The sequence below is a fragment of the Anarrhichthys ocellatus genome, unplaced genomic scaffold, assembly GCF_004355925.1.
Source record: "Anarrhichthys ocellatus isolate YVR2014 unplaced genomic scaffold, GSC_Weel_1.0 scaffold19, whole genome shotgun sequence".
NCBI lineage: Eukaryota > Metazoa > Chordata > Actinopteri > Perciformes > Anarhichadidae > Anarrhichthys > Anarrhichthys ocellatus.
Window position 1 is genome coordinate 6,110,083 of NW_022280049.1, and position 21,292 is coordinate 6,131,374.

Below are 21,292 nucleotides of genomic sequence, written 5' to 3' on the forward strand. Positions count from 1 at the left end.
GGTGGAGCATAAATGGATAAGAGAATCGGACCCACCCCACAGTGAACACCTATTGCAGCTGACCTGCCAATGCAGAAACACCTCTCTATTGAGTAGGACCTAAACCACAGAGCAGTGCCACCGACACCCACCCAGGTGTTAAGACAGCAGATCTGCTACAAGCTTTTTTAAAAATCCTTAGTTAAAATGGGAGCTTATAAATATGTCTAATTGTTCATGTCGGAGGAATCAAGAGACATTCCTTTTAAAAGCGGTTGAACAATAGCGTTGCATAACCCTCTTGACAGACAGCAGCCTAACATGTGCAGAATAGAGGGTTGAAAACGTCCTTTAGAAATTTGACATGAAGAATGTCCAAAGGACGGGTTGAGACTTTCATTTTCATTAAATATCAATTAGTCTAGATGGAGAAAATGGAATGTCTCTGAAAATACATTTTGACTTAATTGTTCAGTATAACAGGCAGTGGCACTCTAAACTTGCAATTTAACTGATTCATTTAACGCATTACATAATTTCCCTTCGTACAAAACAGTACATACATCTGAGTTTTATAGTTGGTATGAATGGAATAGGAACACAGCATAACGCATTGAATCTAAGCTGTAAAATACAGTAAAAAAAAAGGTAAATTCGGTCTATTTTTTCCTTCTATACATCAGGGCCTGTAGGTCTGCAGGTCTACCACATCTTACTGGTTCAGCTCAGATTTGACTATAAATGTTATAGCAGCCCGACTACATCAACAGCGAGGCTTTCCTATAATCACTGCCAACACCTTTACTAACAGCATACTACGTATTATAGTGTGGACCTAACGGTGACCTATTACAGTGCATTACATTTGACAATCTAGACACATTAAGTGCCCAAATTCCTCCATACAAAGTAGTTTAAGAGGAGCAGGAGGTCAGGCCTTGCTGTGAATGGAGAGCTCTGACTTTATGACACTGCAGCTCGTGTGACATTCCTCACTGTTCAAACCTCACCAGAGGTCTTCACCTTTAACATCCTGGGACCGCTCTGTGTTTCCAGTGCCCTGCGGACGCACTTTCAAAATAAAAGACTCACTCAGTAAATGTGTAAAATAAAAATATTTTTCTATTTCCGATCATTCATGGGTACATTTGTAGAGATACAGGTAAACAGTACATCAAAACGAAGTCAGGCCAACACCTCTAAAGAGCTCTACATTGCCCTTTGGTAGCTAAATTTAAAAAAGAAAGCCACCTTGAACAGTGAGGGAAAATCCAAGTGCATGCTGGCGAAACTTGTAATTGTGACTGTCTGAAATCCAGATATTCAAAAAATGACTCATGATGATAATACAGTAGCAAAATATTACATATCAAGAAAGAAAGGCTAACATGAAAAGAGTATTCTTAAGACGTGATTACAGAAACAAGGTAATCAAACCGCACAACTTAGAGAGACTAGTAACAAACAGACCCCTCTTAAAAGTGAGTCCTTTAGAAGCGAAGGAAGAGCCAGAATGTCATGTAATCTGTGGGGGGGATTGAGTGACAATCAGAAGATCAGTCCAATAGCTTTTACTCGCGGAAACAACGCACGTATTTGAAATTGAGCCCATCGCCGACTCCTGGGAAAGAGTAGCCGAGGCTGTTCGCGGTCCTGCAGCCGTCCAGTGCTCTGCAGAGCACCACCGGTCTGTGAGCGGCTCATCCAGTCGAGTCCAAACAAGGGCTTCACATGTAGACGACATCTGGAGCACTCTGGGACATCGTGTCCGTTTACTGGGAGAAACAGTGTAGGAAAAAAAAAAAAAAAAAAAAGGACTCGTGGGAGCTCGTAGACCACAACTTTGTGAGCGGGCTAAGATTTCGTATAAAAAAAAAACATCTGTCCCTCGTGTTCGAGCTCTTCTGGTTTCGCCCCCACGCAACATCCACCACACCGACCTGTAAGAACGGCATCGATGAAGTGACAGGAAATGTTAAAAAGAGTAAGAAAATAGAGTAAAAATACAGTAATAGAGATCTAAGTGTCTTAAGTGTAGAATAAGTAATACTGACACCAGTGAAAATAGAGTAGCAATAAGAGTAAGGTAAATATAGTGAAAACTAAGATTCTACTAAAATAAAAAAAGTAAATTCCAACAAAAGATTAAAAATAAGACAATAAAAAATTATAAGTGTATAAAACGTAATACAGACACCAGAGCCCAATAGAAACTGAAATAGAAAAGTGATATTGGGAGTCACATTGAAAAATGATTACACGGTCATATTGCACATGATATTGCTGCTTTAGGAAAACACTGACACATCCTGTTTGACATGAAAGGTGTGTTCATGTGTTAAAAATAGTTTCTGTGTGTAGCAGCAGCAACAACCACCAATAACACACCTAGTTGCCGTTCACGTGTGTTGACGGTGTTTCTCCGTGGTTGTTTGCTGCCCTCTGTCTACTGCGGTTCTCTCGTTCCTCGTCTTCTTCATCCCTCTCCTCGTTGCCACTGTGGTTCTTGCAATACAGTCTTTAAACACACACACACACACACACACACACACACACACACACACGCACGCAAGTATCAAATTTCAATGATAGCCAAGATTAGTTAAATGCAAAAAACGCTCACTTTGAAAGTCTGATGTGGTTTGAACTAAGAGTTAAAAGGCAACACATTCCTGCTGCTAGTGTCAGAATATTCTACTGATGATCAAAATTGGCTTTGCAAATGTTTTATGAGGAAGATAATGCATCCAACATGTTTGTCAGGCCTCCACGATACACTCGAGTAACACTGTGTCGAAACAGACTTTGTTTACAGGAAAATATAATTCTCTAAATGGCAATAATCAGCGCTGTGATCAAGTTGAGGACGACCACGTCTACGGTTTTCTTCACGTGTACAAGTTAAACATCAAAAAGGCATTTGCGAACAACCTTTACAATAATGGCGTTCAAAGACTTATTGCAACCTACGTAATACAATAAAACAGTCTAAATCTGGCTGTGGAGTGAAAGCTAGTTGAGCTCACTTGTAGATGCCACGCGCCATGTTTTCAATGTACTTGGCTTTGTCCTGCAGGCCGCAGTGGTAGTGGTAGGTCTTCACGCATGCCTTGATTTCACACCCAATGGTGGCACCCAGCTGAGTGCAGAGCGTGCATTTCTGGAAAAACAACATTTTTTTTGTAATTTGTCAAAATTTATAAGCTGTTTTTCTGAAACTCTTTTAAATCTTTAGACGGTTTAGAAGTCAGACAAATCCTCCCACCATTCTTTTCCCCCTCTTGATTTCCTGGATGACAGTTTTCACCTCAAAGTTTCCAAATTCAGCCCGTGACGTGGTGGTCAGCTGCACCGTCCCCGATGAAAAAAGCTGGGAGGGGTCGCAGAGGGAGAGAGAGATAAAAGCGACGTTACTGTGAATGTACACGCGCAGTATAAAGTGACACCACCACACACGCACACACAGTCTTACCATGCACTTGTAGTGCGCGGCCACTTTTTTGGAGTTGTCGGAGTGAAGCATGCCCCTCGTCTCGTTCTCTTCCTCGCCAGCGTGACAGAAGCCACAGCGCTGGCCGCCGTCTCCCCCGCTGATCCGGAGAGGTGACCTGTCCCGCTGGAACACACACACACACACACACACACACACACACACACACACACACTCATAAAGACAAGAGGCCGCACACGGACAACACACCGGTCCAGTCACTCCCCGCCGCCTTACGTGGGAGGAGCTCTCCTCGTCCGCAGCCTGAGAGGAAGTGGAGCGGGCGTCTTCTGATTGGCCACGAGATCCGACCTTGGCTCGGCCTTTCTCAAACCGGCCTCTTCCCCTACTTTGTGGAGGCGACGATTCTGAATCACTGGCGACCGCTCCCTCTTCATCTAACGACAAACCGACAGTCACGATTAGGACAAACCTTTCTGCTCACGAAAGATCCGAGAAAAGAACCAGCAAGCGTTTACTTTATTAAAGTTTAGAGACAAATAACGCATCAAGGACTTCATCAAACTAAATGTCAAGCACTAAACAGACACAGATTGCTGTGCGAGCATGTTTTGCGGTAGAATTTGAATTTGATACACAATGATAGATGAATCCAATCACCCATGCAGCCTAATGATATAACAGACGTTCATACTTTACCTTGAATGCCCTCCTGAGAGGCGTCCCGGTGTTTGCGACAGTAAACACTACGTTCGGGAGCAAAACAAATGTATTTTAAATTGAATCCTACACGAATGAGGAACATCTGTTCAGTTTACCGTAGGTTTGTGCGGCAGCAAAGGCGAAGCGACTTACAGGTAAATCCCTTGCGAGGGATTCTCTTTGACCTGGGCTTTGTCTTTCAGAGCGCAGTAATAGTGATACGTCCTCCGGCACGTCTTCACATCACAGCCGATGGTGGCACCCGGCCGGTGGCACGAGGAACACATCTGACGGGGGAAAAGGAAACAGACCGACATCTTTAAGAAAGAAAGCCACGATCTTTGATATTCATTCAAAATAGCTGACAACTAGTGATACGCTTTGTCAATTAGTGATGTGAAATGGGATTTTACGATGCGAGTCTGAATGATCATTTTTGACAGACACCAATGTCTGAAAGGAAATATGTAAATTTCATGAAATGATGGCAGAAGAGCATAAAATGATATATGTATAAAAATAGACAGCAGAGAAAGCTAAATATTAAAAGGCTGTAACATATAATTAGAACATTCTTAAATTCACACAATGATACATTATCAAAATGTATCATTATTTATAATTTGTTAGCATCTAAAAAACACACTCTTGAAGATAGACTTCACAATAATTTAAAAAAAAAAACATGTACATATATGTAGGTCGTAGTAGATGACAGTAAAAATAAATACATAATAGGAATTAACGTAAACATACGTGTATAAATAAACACTGCACCTGTAAATATATGGGTAATCTTTGTAACAGTCTCCGTGTAATATCATGGCATGAGCCAGAACCACGATAATAAAGTAACTCAAATTTAATGTGCGACAGTGATATTATTTAATTTGCAATATAAATGCAAATTAAATTAGACATGCTGCCAATTAGATTAAATTGCATTTCAGCATCAGACTCACATAGATGAAAAAAAAAAAAAAAAAGACACATTCAAGTGCAGCGTGTCATCTTCTAATAGTTTGTCAGATCGAGACACAACCTGTTCTTTCAAAACTTGTCTAATTCTAGATCCTATTAGATGAAAAAAGCTGATATTCCCGAATTAAACATGATAAATCATGAGCGGGATCTGCTGTAACGCTACTAGCTAGTAACACCAACACCTCCTGTGTGTATACATCCACACACACGCACACTATGGGTTTACAGGACAGACAGGTATCCACAGTAGGGTACTATATGCTCAAGTGTATAAAAACACGCATGAATCATCATTAGTTATTATCGGTTCAATAAAAGCAGCTACGGCATATTCTCATATGTTCATAGTGTTTGGATGTGTGGGGCACTTACCAATTTATTTCCCCTCTTGATCTCCTTTTTCACATCCTCAATGGAAAATCCTCCGATGTTTCCGCTGTCTGAGTGAGATGTGACCAGGGCAGAGGAGAAAAGCTGCATGGGACATTTATTAGCAGAAAAATGTAAATTGGTTTGTGCAGTCTTTTATTATGGAGGATGAGAAGTGCAATATCTGCATTTTAATTTCCCCCATGACCACTGCCGATGCACCATTTTCCACACCGATGGATGTCACGTGTTTCAACCAGCATCTGAACTGATTTCACGGTGATGTAATTATCGAAAAAATGTTAAATGGTATGTCGGAGGCTGTGGAGCAGTGTTTCCTCAACCTGGAGGTCAGGATCACCCAGGGGACAAAAAAAAGACACATTGGGGCCTTTCAAGAGAATGCACAGGAAATAAATCACTTCTTTCTGCTAGACAAATTTAGCTTTAAACCGTTTCCCTTTTTTGCTTTATGAAATGCCGACCTTCAGCAGGCTTATAAACAAGTGAAACAGCAGCAAAAAAAACACAAAATATAAAGGTTTTTTGGGCTGAATTGTTCACTATGCTGCATTAAGTGACGATGGTTGCAAGTAAGCATGCCTTAGTCTAGAAGGAGCACGGGCTACAACAGGTTGAGAGCGGCGCGCTCTCCTCACCATGCACTTGTGGTGGGCTGCCACCTTCTGGCTGTCCGACAGCAGCAGCTGCCCGCACTCCTTGTCCCGGTTGGTTCTGCAGAAGGCACATTTAAGCAGCCGCGCTGCAGCTCCTTTCTTCTGTGCCGACATGACAAAAGGCTTTTCTTTTGTTTGACCAAGTCTCTGATGAAAGAAGACAAACAAAACACAAATATGTTAAAGTGAGAACGACAAGATAGCTTCACATTACACAGGCTGGTAGATCCTTTTCCATAGAGATTATCAAAGCAGTTAAAACAATTGTAAAATGCCTTCAATCACTGGAGTCATCGGCAGAGTAGATAAGAATGAATGACGAGGTAACAGAAGGTAACACGTGATAACAGAGTTTTGGGTTGATTATTCAGTTATTAATGTGTTCATAACTAGGGATTGGTGAAACATCCCTCGCGGGTTGAGTTATTGTAGAGTAATTTATATTCTGGAAAATCAAGTTCTTTCAAAAAACTAAATGTGAGTATTGTGAAATAATAAACCCTGATGGTAGGGAGCCATTATAGCTGCTAAACTTATACTCCCAAATAACTGAAAAGTAGAGCAACGAGAGTCACCAAAGAGTCCTCTGACTCACAAACACTTGCCCAGCAAAGCCTCAGATGGATCCAACACGTCTGTTACAGGACTACAGCTCGACACTTCGTCAACTTCAGTTAGTCCTGGTCCACTGTGCTAGGAAGAGTTTCTGATGGCCTGTATGTGACGACTAAAACCACCAGAGGGTCTGGTGAATCCGCTGACCAATATCAGAATTCTGTGAGATCCTATGTATGTTTTACCAACAGGTATAAATCAGACTAAACAGGACACAGGCTCAGGGAAATCAGAGACAAACCAGTTTACCGTACATACACAGGGGCTTCTTCTGATTACAGGCAACCCCCCCAATGAGTAGTTTTTGATGATGCAACACGTCTTCTATTTCTGCAGACACAGTCTGCTCCAATATTCTAGTCCGTCTCATCTGCCCCAACCTGAAAACATCCCATTCTCTAAAGAAATATTAATCACTGGAAATATGCAATATTTGACTGTAACGCCTGTTGTGATGAGCAGTGAGGACACACACACACACATCAGCAGGAGCTGGGATGACTTACATATTAATTGCATCATTTCGGCTGCATTTTGTATTAAACCTTTCTATTGCATGTTAAACAATATTTTTCTTTCAAAATGATGCAAGATCGGTTGCAAATCCATCTCTGTGTTATTGAACGTAGGCGAGGAGATCAAATCTCCGAATGTGTGCTGTCATTTGCAGAGATAGCCTGTTTTGATGGCGTCCACAATGTATTAAATATGAGGACTAAAAGGTGTTCTTAATCCTGAATAGTCCACAAACGAAAGTGGGTGTTTCTTTTTTTTTTTTTTTTAAAGCACAATAGCAGTGTGCTGCGACGCCTTGATAGAGCCATTACAGCCTCGATAGCTAGGCCGGGATTTCACTGCGGCGGCTCCATCAGCGGAGCCAGCGCACAAACACACGACACCGCGTAAATACCAGCTAAATACACCTTATTTCAACCTCTGCTCTTCACAGAAAACACCTTCGTAGCACGATCCTGTATTACACGGCGGTGTCGTGGTCGATTTGTGACAAGAACAAGGGGCAACGTGAAAAGTGCCACAAAATGTATCCTGCAAAGTTTTGAATCGAAGGGGGTGTGTGTGGCTTTCTCCACCAAACTAACTCAGCTAGAACTGAAAAACACATTTCAAACACCTCAACGCCCCGAAATCTCCCCCCAAGGCCTCCTCATGAGGGGAGATAAAGGTCGCTAGTAGGAAAATATGACACTTCGACATTATGTTTATGCTGGAACCCGAAAAAAACAGCGAATATTGCCCTTTAAATGAGGGGAAATTGTCATGACAGGCGCGGGTCTTCACAAACCGTTTCGAAGTAAAGAGCGCCATACGTGATGGATCCCTGTGAACAGAGAGCAGCTCGTACCAGCGATACGGCCTGAAGCCACAATAGGCCACAAAACACCGCGGCTGTCGTTCTGCCGCTGATACACACTCACATCTTACCTGCTAATATAATCTTATAGCGCTGAGACGGTGGAGAAATGTGTAAAAGTGCTCCGAGCAGCGCCTGTGTGTTTCTTTCCGTCCTTCAGAAGTGATCGTGAGCTTTTCACACTAGCATCAAGCTAGCTACGGTGCTCGAGACAGCGCCACTTCCGGGCATTGGCTTTCAAAATAAGAGTCCTGCTGGCGAACGTACGTTGCGATGTCTCAATCGTGAAAAGACGCAGGAGGTCGTAGTGTGAAGGAGACGAAAGTGCTTTACAGAAACACCTCATGGAAATGGCTTTATTATTGATGTATCAATAGCCAGTCAGGCCATGTTTCATGCAGGTGTAAAAGAGATCTGACAAACAAGCGTTATGTCAGATTTGAAGTAAAAAAGAAAAAAACAGTTGTTGCAGCTAATTTCAGTTGTACATTGCAGTACCAACATGAATAATGAATATTGTTTTAATGTGACAGTTATTATAAAAGAGTAATTTGATAAGGACATAGGATTGGTCCTTGGGCAACACCCTGAAGCCACTGGCAACAAAAGTTTGAACTCTACCATAGAGATATGTTTTGAACCAGACGATCAGGCAAAACCATTGAAAACAGCTTGTTTCACAGGGTTGTGATCAGTTTTAAAAGCATCGGCAGTTGTACAAAGAGTGCAGCACAATTGTACTTGACATATGGCCTGGTCTAAATCCACAGCTCTGAGTGAAGAGCATCATTATCCTTCCAGAAATGCTCGTAGTTGTGACGAGTATAAAAGATCTAAACATGCTGGATGATGTTGAGGACCTCATAAGAAAATAACTACTACTAAACCTAATGCTAATCGGTATAAAGATGATCCTGCCTTTTACAAGTGGTAATACAATACAAAATACAAAAGTTAAATTCCATGCACACATAAGATGAAATAGTCTCTCTCAAAACTTTTTGTTGGGCTCTTATCTTTTCATGAGAATTTAGGTGCACTTGTTTAGTGTTGCAAGACAGCCCGGCTGAACGGGCTTCCGGTGTATTCTCTAATCTGTCCACCCCACGAGACATTTGCGAGCCCCGAAACGTGCGTACCTACAACGCAGAGGGAGTTTCCGCGACTTCGCCTCGGCTAAAGTGATTGGACAACAGCGGTGGCAGTCATTTTGTAGAGCCAAACATACCCGCCCAGTGTCCCCGGGATGAAGAGAGGACGAGAGTTTCAACAGAAGAGAACAGGGAAATGAAGTTGTCAGACAGGCCAGCCCAGCAACTCTCTCTTCACTACTAGGCAGCTAGCGAGTGAGGTGACAGACGGTCACGAGTAGAGGGATTCTTATGAAATACCACAGCTATGAAGGTCGTCCATTTGAGCAACTTGTAGCTACAATTAGGTTACGCTAGACAGCTACAGCCACAGCCACGGATAACGTTACAGACAGTTCAAAGTAACAGCGTTACAGTGGAAAATAAGTGGGGACAACTTGCTAGCCCGCTAGCTAACCTTTAGCCACCGAGCCTCCTTCAGCTTCACAACCAGAGTTCACTCGGTGAGTCGTGACAGCTTTAACTGAATATCTCAGCAGTGTGTTATGTTTTCCACGGTAACGTTACTGTCCGCCTACTGACGGTAGTTGTTCTTGTTTCTTGCTACGGCTAACTAGGTCACAAGCTAGCTCAACTTCGCTGCTGAACATTGTTGTAACGTTGACATTGTTACCGTCTTGTTCTCCGTTATGTCCTCGTTTCGTTTAGAAAGTTCGCATTTTATTCGCCCCGGCTAATACTAACTTTTTGAGAAACTACTATCCAAGAGGAAACGTATCGTAAAATAGCTACTTTAGCGCTACTCTGCTCGCATTCTTTGAAAACTAATGTAGGGTTAGCAGGGTTAGCTAGCTGCGTGTGCTGTCATGGTCTTTAACACTGTAACTCCACAGCTTAATTTTTGAGAGTGGGTTTTTTTCAGTCGGACGGTAAAATTGAGTTAGCTGTTTCGTTGCGTCCTTCAGGTGAGGGCTTTTTCAGCCATTTCCTGATGCAGAGAGGTACAGGAAGTTGACTTGCTTGCATATAATAGTTATTTGAAAGCAGTGTTTTATTTCTTCAGAGATTTGGGCTCGGATTACCACTCTCCAGTCATGCCTTTTCCTTTTGGGAAGTCTCAGAAGAGCCCAGGTGACATAGTGAGGAGTTTGAAGGAGAATGTGGCCTACATGGAAAAGATGGATGCTGGAGACAGCAAAAAGTGTGAAAAGGTCGGCTATGGACTGTCTCGTACTTTAACACCAGCTGATAGTCGCAGTCATTAACTCTTTTTCCACAATAAAGGTCGCAGAGGAGGTGTCCAAAAACCTTGCCTCGCTGAAGGAGGTGCTTAGTGGAACAGGTGACAAGGAGCCTCAAACCGAAGCGGTGGCCCAACTCGCACAAGAGCTGTACAACACCAACCTCCTCGTTGCTCTCATTGCGAACCTGCAGAGGATTGATTTTGAGGTGGGGAAAATGCACTTATTTCTGCAATGACTTCATTTGTGTATAAAGTATTGATCCTTTTTGTGCCGACACCAAACGATCAGGGTGCATGCGTGATTTGGACATCGATGCCCAAAGCGAACGTCATATCATCAGCACCCAGTCAGACATTCACCACTCTGTGGAACTTCTTTTTTACAGGGGAAGAAGGATGTGGTTCATTTGTTCAGCAATATTGTGAGACGTCAAATTGGCAGCCGCACACCCACGGTAGAATACATCTCTACACAACAACGGATCCTCTTCATGCTGCTGAAAGGGTAAGTTCATCTTTTCAGGCTACAGGAAATCAGTGTTTGACACATGGTTGATGTGAGCGCTTTGTATGTACAATTACACATACTAAAGGCAAGTCCATCCGTAGATAGTCTTAGACTGTAATTTAGTTTAAGGCACTATTTAAACCCTCTTTTTTTGTAGGTATAAATCCCTTTACCTCAACATGCCTCGTCAATTTCCACACTACGCGTTATGTGTTTCAACAACTCCCAGAGCAACGAGCGTGAACTTGTTGCATTCACATGTGGGTAGCGCATGTTGATGAAGAGAGTGATAGCAGCGCTGGTTTTACAGCTCTAAAAAAAACAAAAAAAACAACTGAGTCATCCTGCCTGCTCGAAGAGCAACATGTCTATCGGCTGCATTGCATTGTGGTCTGTTGAAGCTGCTGTCGGTGGATCAAATGCCATCTCTGCCACTTGCCTTGTTTTTTAAAAAAAATTTTTTTAACTTTGATCTAAAATGTCACGTCTCTAAAGCGGACCATCCAGTTTTGATTGTGGGAGATGGACAGCAAAACCTGACATTTAACGCTGATGTTGAAGATGATTCTTCTGCTAAAAGGATCCCGTTTTGGCGGCATGGTTAATTGTTCCCATTTGGCCAGTTATCTTATCCCACCATGGAAAATAAGACCTGGAAGTGTAATTCTCATCACTACAAATCCAATATGAAATGCTTTAATGGAAGTGTTTATGATGGATTTTCCTTAAAGAAACTTCAATTTTTTTTGCTGTTTTTCTTCGTTACATCTACAGTGTTTGTTTTATAAGTGGCCTATATATTTAATTCTAATGACTTGACCTGGGTGTGCCATGTGTTCACCTGTGCAGATATGAGAGTGCAGAAGTGGCTCTGAACTGTGGAATGATGCTGAGGGAGTGCCTGCGTCACGAGCCTTTGGCACGGACGGTGCTCTTCTCTGAAGACTTCTACTGCTTCTTCGGTTACGTGGAGCTCTCGACCTTTGACATTGCCTCAGACGCGTTTGCCTCATTCAAGGTACAGCGCCGTGTTTTCTTCTTCTGTTTCCAGCATCTTCACACCAACAGTTTGTCTCTAATGTTTCGGTCTCTTCTGTTGCCACTCAGGATCTCCTCACAAGACACAAGATTATGTGTGCAGACTTCCTGGAGAACAACTATGACAGGGTGAGCCTCCTGAGTGGTTTTCATCTTTTTAATCAAAAGAATGCTTCTGCTGTGCCTATTAATACACTTGTAAAATGTCCGTCAGGTGTTTACAGAATACGAGAAGCTCCTGCATTCTGAGAACTACGTCACCAAGCGGCAGTCTTTGAAGGTAGAAGCTCCACCGCTCTGGCCGATCCAAATCACTTGGCTTTCAGATTCAGGTGTTACTGACATGCTCACCCACGGTCTTACTAAAACGATGTTGTAATTGCATACTGTTTTACAGCTCCTCGGGGAACTTCTGCTGGACAGACACAACTTCACTGTCATGACAAAATACATCAGCCGGGCGGAGAACCTGAAGCTGATGATGAACTTGCTCAGAGACAACAGCCGAAACATCCAGTTTGAAGCATTCCATGTGTTCAAGGTGTGCTCATGAAACACGTATCATCAGTGCAACTGTTTCCTGTTTTAATAATCCAGTTGTACTGTAAAATGCTGCCGACATTAGCTGGTAAAATATTGAAAGCAGTGTTCATTTAAGAGGAGTCTGGGTCTCATTTTCAGATGAAACTTTTCAAATTGCCAATCATCTCTCTCCCCTTTTTTAAAAAAAAAAAAAAAAAAAAAAAAAAAAAAAGGTGTTCGTTGCAAACCCCAACAAGACTCAGCCCGTCCTGGACATCCTGCTGAAGAACCAGACCAAGCTCGTGGAGTTCCTGGGCCACTTCCAGACCGACCGATCGGAGGATGAGCAGTTCTGCGACGAGAAGAACTATCTGATAAAGCAGATCCGGGACCTGAAGAGGCCCGCAGCACCGGAGGAAGCTTAAGGCGCCTGGGACGACGGCTCCCATCAGGTGGTAGACGTGCAGGTGGTGGCCGGAGCTGCGGAGGGCTAAGAGTCTAAAAGACATGCTTCATTAAAATTTAATATTAACTACAAAATATAGGAAAAAAAGCAAAGATTACTTCCTTCACTTTCTGTTTTTTTTTTTTTTTTTTTTTTTTTAAAGTTTGGATGTGGAGGTGATTTCCATCCAGCAACTTGAGTGGGCCAAGAACTGTTATTTAAACCATAGTGCTTTTTCTTTGGTGATGATGATGAAATGCATTTTAGTCCGTTCTTGTAATGTTGGACCTTAAACTGTTACCTTTCCACAAACATTGTTGCTGACCGAGACCCTTAAAATGACATATGTCCCCCCCCACACACACCTTCACAGCCAACGTGTGTTCTTGAAAGTCTTTCTCAGAGACGTGTCTATATTTTAGAGATGGAGAAGCTGAGGAGGAGTATATAAATATATTATTTTTCTAATGTATCTTCATGGTAAACAGTTTAAGACATGAGTAACCCTTCTCTCTGAACAATGTTTCGTCTAACTAATGGCATAGGTTTGGTGTATGGCCTTATTGTAAAGCTGTTGTGTTGTACAGGGACTTAAATGATCTTCAGAAATACGGCTTTGGCGGAGAGACGCGTGGATCTTATTGGCCAGGTCAGCACATAGTAATTTTTGGTGATTTAATGCGTCGGCGGTTCGGCATTCTGGTTGCGTTGTGTGAGGTCACAAATGATCCTGCAGTTCTGTACTCGACAATGCATTAGCTGGCACAGGAAGGGGAAATCAAAACCATAGAGGAATCAATTAATTGCGCTGTGAAATTTTTTTAAAATTTGTTTAGGCCGTGCTCAGCGAGGCTTACGTGACTGAAATAGAAGCAAGGCATCAGATAACGCTGCAGGGTACCAGCCATCCGCTAACACGGACAGCCAGGATGCACCAATTGATCGCATCCTCACACACTGAGCACGGATAGGAACCATTCATGTGATGATTTAACCAACAATGAATTAACAGGGTTTTAAAGTACCCCCACGTATGCCAGATTAGGCATTTCGCCTTTACAGCATAAGCACTGCATAACGCTAGAAATGATATGGCCGTTTACGCGGAGGTGTTGTCCTTGAAGATGCATCAAAAAAAATATGTTGCGCTGTAAATCTATTATGATAGCACGAGGGGTGATTTAAAGGGAGCGGACATGCCGAAGAGACTCTGTACTAACTGTCAGCAGGAAGTGCTTTTTCCTGATAAAGTTCCCACATTTGGTTTTCATTGGACTCGTATTGAACGTCTGCTGCACTGGATTTGATTTGGGCAGACTGTCGGTAATGGACATTTGATTTGACTAAAGATCCCCTTGATCTCATGTCAACAATAACTCATCCATGCAGTTGTTTACTCTTAACACCAAATGATACAGAAAACAGTCTATTGGTCTGATTATACTAATGCCTCTTAATATAATACACTGTAACATTTCCTTTTGATGCATCAGAAAGCACATCCTATCAGATGTCAACGCATTGTCTAAATATCCACACGCACCTTTTTAAAACAGTTTGTTTTGGCTGACGAGCACTGCAGTTATCGAGTTCCTCGCGCGCATCGCCGATTAGTTACATTTCTTCAAAATAAATAATTGCCTTACTTCTGCCATTGTCACTGAAATGGCATATTAGGGATTTCAAGGTATACGGTGTGTGTGTGTGTGTGTGTGTGTGTGTGCGCGGACAGTCTTCTAGTGTATATACCTCATGGGATTTGAGTTTGCAAATGCTGTGTTCTCTTTCCTTCCTCGACAACATATATTTTATTTGACTGTTTAAAACACACAGCAGTGGTTTGAATGCATGCCTGAGCTTGACATGCATATATGTTCAAACCTGAGCGGGGACTGGTTTTCATAATGGGGAAAACTAGATTTTTAAACTGAAATATTTCATCGGGTGGTGCCACACAAACGTTAATTCATAATGAATTGCAGTGTGCTACCTTGTAATGAACGTTGCCTTATTTAAAGACATTTAAAGGATCGTGATGATTATGTGAAAATTCCAGACCTTCGATATGAAAAAGGTTAAAGATGTACACTTCAAGTCCCACACGCATCACCAGTTCATTTCTCAGATCCACATCGAGTGTAGTGTCGCTCTGTCACCAACTGCATTATGCTCTAAGGTTTTAATAGACTACACTCAGTTGTAGCTGTTAGCTTCTGTACTTTTTTTTTTTTTTTTAAATCACTATTTGGTACACTGCACCAGATAGTCACATGGTTATCATCAGGCCTTTACGGATCAATACATACATTTGGGGACCGCTGTGAATGTGGTACATTATGCACAAATAGACTGAAGTCCTGCACACAGTGCACCGTCATGTCACCAGTTTATGAGAGTTTGTCTGAAAGTGTTTGAGTTTCTTTAAAAAAAAAATAGAAATCCTGTCCGTGATCAACTCCTTTGATTATTTAATGTGAAAACCAGTTTTTTCAAAACTACACCAATGCATCGGACTCACCCCATTTACACAAGAGTAATTATTAATATCTATCTATATATATATATATATATATACATGAGCACAAACCAACTTGCAGCTTGCTGACAAACTGTTGCGTAACAGGCTGTAATAATATCCAAGATCATCTGACTGTTGTGTAAAAGAAAATAACATTCACTTAGAAAACTCCTTCACAATATGATTTAAATTGAGCCCAGTCATGCCGTGCTGTTCACAGTCGTCCCATCAGGGGGCGCTGTTGGCATCAATTGGCCCAGTTATTAGTTGTACCAGCAAAGCATTTCATGTTTCTATAACCCTACCTCTCATTATGAGTTTATAAATCACTGGCGATATTATGTAGACGTCAACACAAATTCCTTAAGATCAGTACTATATATTTTCCATGATTTAGAGTTCTCTGTTTAAATATTTGTTGTGCTTTACTTTTTTTACTCTGTTGCCTTCTTCTTTCTTTCTTTTTCCCACCCTTCTCTTTCCACACTCTGGATATTCTCTTTATTTTACCATGGGAGCGAATAATGTGTACATAACTTTATAAAGGATAAAAGTGTGAAAGCATTCATGAAAATAAAAACTTTATGGCAAATTTATTTTTGTGTGGTGTCGACAGTTTAGTGGGCACAGAGGCAGCTCGAAGGCCCTGAACATGGTTTGGTCCACCCGCACAGGTGTTTCCACTTAATGTACCTGATTAGGCCTCTTCTCATTACGCTGTGGGCGTGTTCAGTGTTGCAGCTGTTAGGGCAACACATTCTAATTGGTGCTTGGAGTGTGAGATCATAGCATAGCTCCGCCCAAGCCAGGTCTAATCAGCCAAGTGAAAACACCTGTGATGGTGTGCCGGCCCTTTAAGGAGTAGAGCAGGGATACTGTTCGGTAGCCTGGGATTCAACCCTACAGTTCATATTTACAACTGTATACATTTCTAACATTAAAGAAGCTGTGTTTTTATTGATCTTCCAGATCTGGAGATTTGGCTTGGAGTGAGCTGACAAAACCAGATTATAATAGAAGTTAGTTACAGAGACATCAATTTTATTTTTTTCAGAGACGGACCTGCTGTACGTTTTGAAAAGTGAGGTAGAAGATGCCTCCACTGATCTCTGTGCAGTTTCACTCGAGACACAGTGGAAGCAATCTCTCTCTAAAAGTGACTTGAGTCTCCTGCGTGTGGTCTCACAGCTTTGAGCTTTGATACTGTGAAAGCTATTCAAACTCCTTTGGTACATCTATGGCCTAGTTAGTGCTGAAATGGTTAGTGGATCAACAGGATTTAAAAAAACATAATTCATTGTGAAAGCAGAAATAATTCAGAAGAGTTTTCTGTTTATACTGTAAATGTGAATATTGTTGAGCGTGGAAGGTCATTCTTTACCTTTTAAAAAGAGTATGTAACAACAGTCTAAGATAAGACGTTCCCTTAATGAACACTTTTGGGTTGGTTGGACAAAAACAATTTTGGGCTCTTGGAAATTCTCTTAGGCATTTTTTTTTGCAATTTTTCTGACATTTCCGAGACTTAAATGATGAATCAAACGAGTCAAAAAATATGTCTAATACATCTTGTATTCATCCAGTGATGCAAATGAATATTGCTAAAAATAACCCCTCCTCCCAGTTGTAAGCCCAGTTCAAAACACTGGGACACATTCCCCCCTACCAGGAGGGTTCCAACATGAGGCCTGCTCAAAAGGCAGCCAGTCTATTGTCTGTGTGGAGGTCAATGATAATCCCTTACTCGAACCAAAAGAAAACATTATTCCTCCACCAGAACACTTTTATAAATGTAACATTTAAAATCATAATGCAAAACCTTCCTTCCATGAACTAACCCTAGTTTCCCTGTAAATAAGATCAAACGCTTCCTGACCGTAATTAACCCCCCTCCTCTATCACCAGTTCCTCATGAGAATCGAAGACACTCGGGGAAAGAATAATATCAAAAAATGGGCAGCTGCAGTTTGTTTTTCTTTCCCCTATAAAAAAGTGCGCCAAGAACAGCGTATGGACGCAGAGAAACACGCGGTATGGGAAAGTGGGTTAAAGTTCAATCGGGGGAGAAGGCAAGTGAGGCGACGCAGCGTCCATGTTCCCACAGTGGAGGAAGTGCCACCATGCTTCTTTTTTGGACAGCCTCTGCGTCTTTCAGCGTAACGATCTAAAACTCTTAATGTTGCAACAACCACACAAATAAAGACATTATGACTGAGTGCTATCTGTGTGCACGTGAGGCGGGATGGTTGGAGGGGACGTGCTCCTGCAGACGGAGCAGAAGACTGCGTGGGGGCAGGGTTTTACAGGGGTTACGGGGTCACAAGCCTCCCGGGTTCCTTTTGACCAGCAAAGCGCCAAATGGATGAGCTAGATCTGGGTGAACACAAACGGTCTCCAAACATGTGCGGGGGAAAAAGTTCTCCAGAGGGTCGCCGCGCGCCAGAAGAAAAAAAAAGAAGGAAAGTCTACATTTTTAAATACCTAAAAAAACCGAAGGGTACCGTGTTTGTGAGAGGGGTTCTTTTTTTCTCTTGACGACATCCGCATCGAGTGCGTCGCCTGCGTTCCTCTCCCCACCCCCACAAAGAGAAAAACAACACGAAAAGATGCTCTCACAATTTCATGCATGACAGAACTTTTTGTTGGCGCAAAGAGGGCTGCGGAGGGTACAACATCTGCGCGGTGCAAGGTACGTGGTGGCAAATATTGGGGGAGTTTTCCTGCAGGATGGGCAGCAATGCAGTCACTCGATAGAATAAACCTCCAAGGCAAAGCAAAGGTAGGCTGTCAATAGTTGTATTTCTCTATTCCGACACAGATCAACGCACGTGGTCTCCTATGGTGCTTTGCTTTCGTTTAAAAAAAGTTTGAATAATCAAAGTATTTTTTTTTGTACCTATTTCTCCTTCTCAGACTGCTGATTCGTTAAAGAAAAACAAATATTGTGCACTAATCTTAATGTATAGAATGCATTTTTCTTTTAAATAACCCGTATGTTGAAACAGAATGTGTTCTCCGTGAGTCACAATAACTTTAGTTGACTACAAGTTGATTCCGCACGAGTCTTTTGTTATGGCGTCGCTTCTGGCACGTTGGGCTCGTCAAGGCTCTATTTTATTAATCCGCAAAGTGTTACAAATCCATCCACCCGCCGCTCGCCTGCTGCTGTTTGTGTAGCGGTTACGTCACTGAATAAACGCGGATGCGGTTTTGAGATCATTATTTAATTGAGTTGACGCGCTTCATCATCGCATCACAAATGCGCTGTTGGCGCCACTTTGTTAAAGCTGCACACAGAGGCGCTCGGACCACATGTATGAACTCGCCGTAGCTCGGTTACATCCCATAGTCTGCACTTTAAGACAATAACAGCTATTAGGGGGGAAAAAACCTGCATTATGGGCTATAATGTGACTTTTTCTGCTCCTATTTTTAAGACACCCCCCCCCCCCCCCCCACACACACACACACACGTGTGTGCTTTTGCATGGACCGTTATGTCTGAACAGCCTGTGGTTTCCAACAGTGTTTCAAGATGTTATTAACCTGGGATGTAAGTTTTTTTCAATGGTGGAAGGTAAACTAAATACATTTACTCCAGTACTTAAGTATAATGTGTAAGTGCTTGTACATAACCTGATTAGCCACTGGTTATTTAGCAGATTAAGACCATTAAACTAATTAAACATCTGAATTAGACTTCCCAATTTGTGTCCCCTTTAAATGTCATTTATATCAGAAGGTATTTGTCGTTTTTATTTTTAATATCTGAAGTTTTCAGTGATTGTAGCGATGGATCAAGTGTCCATGTCCAGTCTGTGGTCATTGCAAGGCAAACCAATTTATTATGAAATGATTCTGCCTTTCCAAAAGTTTGTTTATCTTATTATTTTACTGAAGACTTTTCAAGGTTTGTAATGCTTGAGGATGTGTGTAGAAGAGAACATCCCTGCTTGTACATGTTTTAGTTTAGCTAACCGCCTCACATGGCTGCAGCCTGCAGAGAACGTATTCATTCTGCTGCATTGAGCTGTATAGGATCGCTTTCAACATTTGTCGACATCACCATCAATTGATTTTTGTTTCTGTTTTCAGATGCCTCCAGACTGGGAGAGCGTCTTGCCCGGAGGAGTTGGAAGTAATCCAGTACATCAATCCCCCCCCCCCTCTAACTCTCAGGGTCCTCCAGCTAAGGTGCATCTAGTGTAGTTAGTGAAGTAGCTCAGTATCTACTGCCCTAGTTGCTCCTTCTGGCTGGAGGGCTCGTTCTTCCTCAGGATCTCAGATATTCTCCACTGCCCTGAAAACAATTGTGTCTCTGGGTGGAAATGCTTTATGTCTAATATGTTTTAGTTCTGTGAGTTGGACTAGAGCCAATATGTGGTAGCCTCTTTTTTTGTTGTTGCAGTTTTAATCCTATAAACCTTCACTGATCATGGACAGACAGAAGCTGCACAGAGCAGATTCATCTTTAAAACCTCAAAGAATAAGAAATAAGGTGTTTACACTACGTTCTAATACGCTGCTTAAAGCACAGAAGGATCCCTGAACGACTTTGCAGTCCCAAAGTGCTCACAGTGCAGGTAGTGCACACGGATCTACTGCAGTTTGTGCACTTCAGGTATTGCTGGTCACCTCCCCTCATGCACACGTCAGCCCGCTTGCAGGTGGAGCTCATGTGGGTTTACGGCGAGTTTTGCTGGTTTGCTGTCAGCTTCTTTCAGTCTCTGCTGTGCAAATCCATGCAAAGCTCTCTGTTTCTCAGACCCGCAGCCAAAAGAAAGAGATGCAGGTTTTTTTCGTTGTTGTTTTCTGTTGTTCCAAGCTTTGAACACTTGAAAGACTACAGAAATCGTATTCACTGCAGGCACAAGAGAGCAGCTGTTACCCCTCCTCCTCCTCCTCCATCTCCTCCTCCTCCTCCTCCATCTCCTTGTTGCAGTCACGTTCGACTCTACAGGCATCTTAACATTAAGGTTGTTGTTGTTTTTTGTCATTACTGCTTGTCTCGTTGTTTTCAGGTGGATGACTTCACAATTTCAATACTAGACCAAATCAAAAGAAATTGCACAGTATCCATCTGCAAGCCGCCAGATGTCGAGAACAGCTACACGTGTGATAGAATGTGTAGGACTAAGGAAGTTGTGTAGGATGGATGTGCTTTTCTCTGGTTTAATATGAACTGTGCTCCATCCGCAGAGAGGATGAGCTCTCTAAATGTTGGCCTCGCGTGCAGACTGAACACTAGGTGGCACCATTTCAACTGTATTGGCCCTTATAGGAGCTGAGTCGAAGTCTAGATGTCCACTCAGGATGAGAAGGGTGGAATAATCGGTGTAAAATAGAATGCCATTAGGTAATGTGGTTGAATGATTTCTGTAATTATATAAGATAAGAGGAGGATGTTGATGTTCACTTTTGCTCGGTTTGTACACATATCGGAGTGCTTCCTGTACACTTTTTTTCTCCATGTGGTTAAACAATAAAAGCTCATTTTCAGCAGATTTTCATATCCGACGCGTATGTGTCGTCTTCATTGAAAAAAAAAAATCTCCATTCCACTTCATGCGCCTCAGGATGCATCCTATAACACATACACATCCATTCATCTCACAGCTCGTGCACCACATTACTCCCCTCCTACTATCTCCACTCCTGCAGCCAATGTATCAGCTCGCATCACTATACTATTAGAGGGGAGATCGCAATACGCGCAGGTTCACGCTGCGGCGCGCGCTTTTTTTTGTGTGTGTGTGTGGGGGGGGGGGGGGGGGGGGG

At 42.4% G+C, this 21,292-nt stretch overlaps 2 protein-coding genes across 5 annotated transcripts; one reads left to right on the forward strand and one right to left on the reverse strand.

The window, feature by feature from the left end:
• Positions 1–1,081: 1,081 nt before the first annotated feature.
• Positions 1,082–8,365, reverse strand: phf6 (PHD finger protein 6). 4 transcript variants are annotated; one of them, XM_031858138.1, is made up of 11 exons: positions 8,221–8,365; positions 6,145–6,309; positions 5,489–5,590; positions 4,286–4,419; positions 4,130–4,176; positions 3,707–3,867; positions 3,452–3,595; positions 3,245–3,349; positions 3,006–3,139; positions 2,368–2,497; positions 1,082–1,919 (listed from the first exon to the last, which is right to left on the reverse strand). In XM_031858138.1, exons 2-10 carry the CDS (start codon positions 6,274–6,276, stop codon positions 2,368–2,370), a joined length of 1,089 nt encoding a protein of 362 aa, XP_031713998.1. In that variant the 5' UTR covers positions 6,277–6,309; positions 8,221–8,365; the 3' UTR covers positions 1,082–1,919. The 4 variants fall into 4 exon arrangements, with proteins under 4 accessions (XP_031713998.1, XP_031713997.1, XP_031713996.1 ...); XM_031858137.1 differs by having other exon boundaries at positions 3,452–3,867; positions 5,489–5,556; XM_031858136.1 differs by having other exon boundaries at positions 3,287–3,349; positions 3,452–3,867.
• Positions 8,366–9,396: 1,031 nt separating this feature from the next.
• On the forward strand, positions 9,397–16,110 carry cab39l1 (calcium binding protein 39, like 1). The gene is made up of 9 exons (XM_031858173.1): positions 9,397–9,743; positions 10,304–10,451; positions 10,525–10,689; positions 10,870–10,988; positions 11,841–12,009; positions 12,099–12,158; positions 12,244–12,309; positions 12,427–12,570; positions 12,785–16,110. The coding sequence occupies exons 2-9, from the start codon at positions 10,335–10,337 to the stop codon at positions 12,974–12,976; spliced, it is 1,032 nt and encodes a 343-aa protein (XP_031714033.1). The 5' UTR covers positions 9,397–9,743; positions 10,304–10,334; the 3' UTR covers positions 12,977–16,110.
• Positions 16,111–21,292: the final 5,182 nt, after the last annotated feature.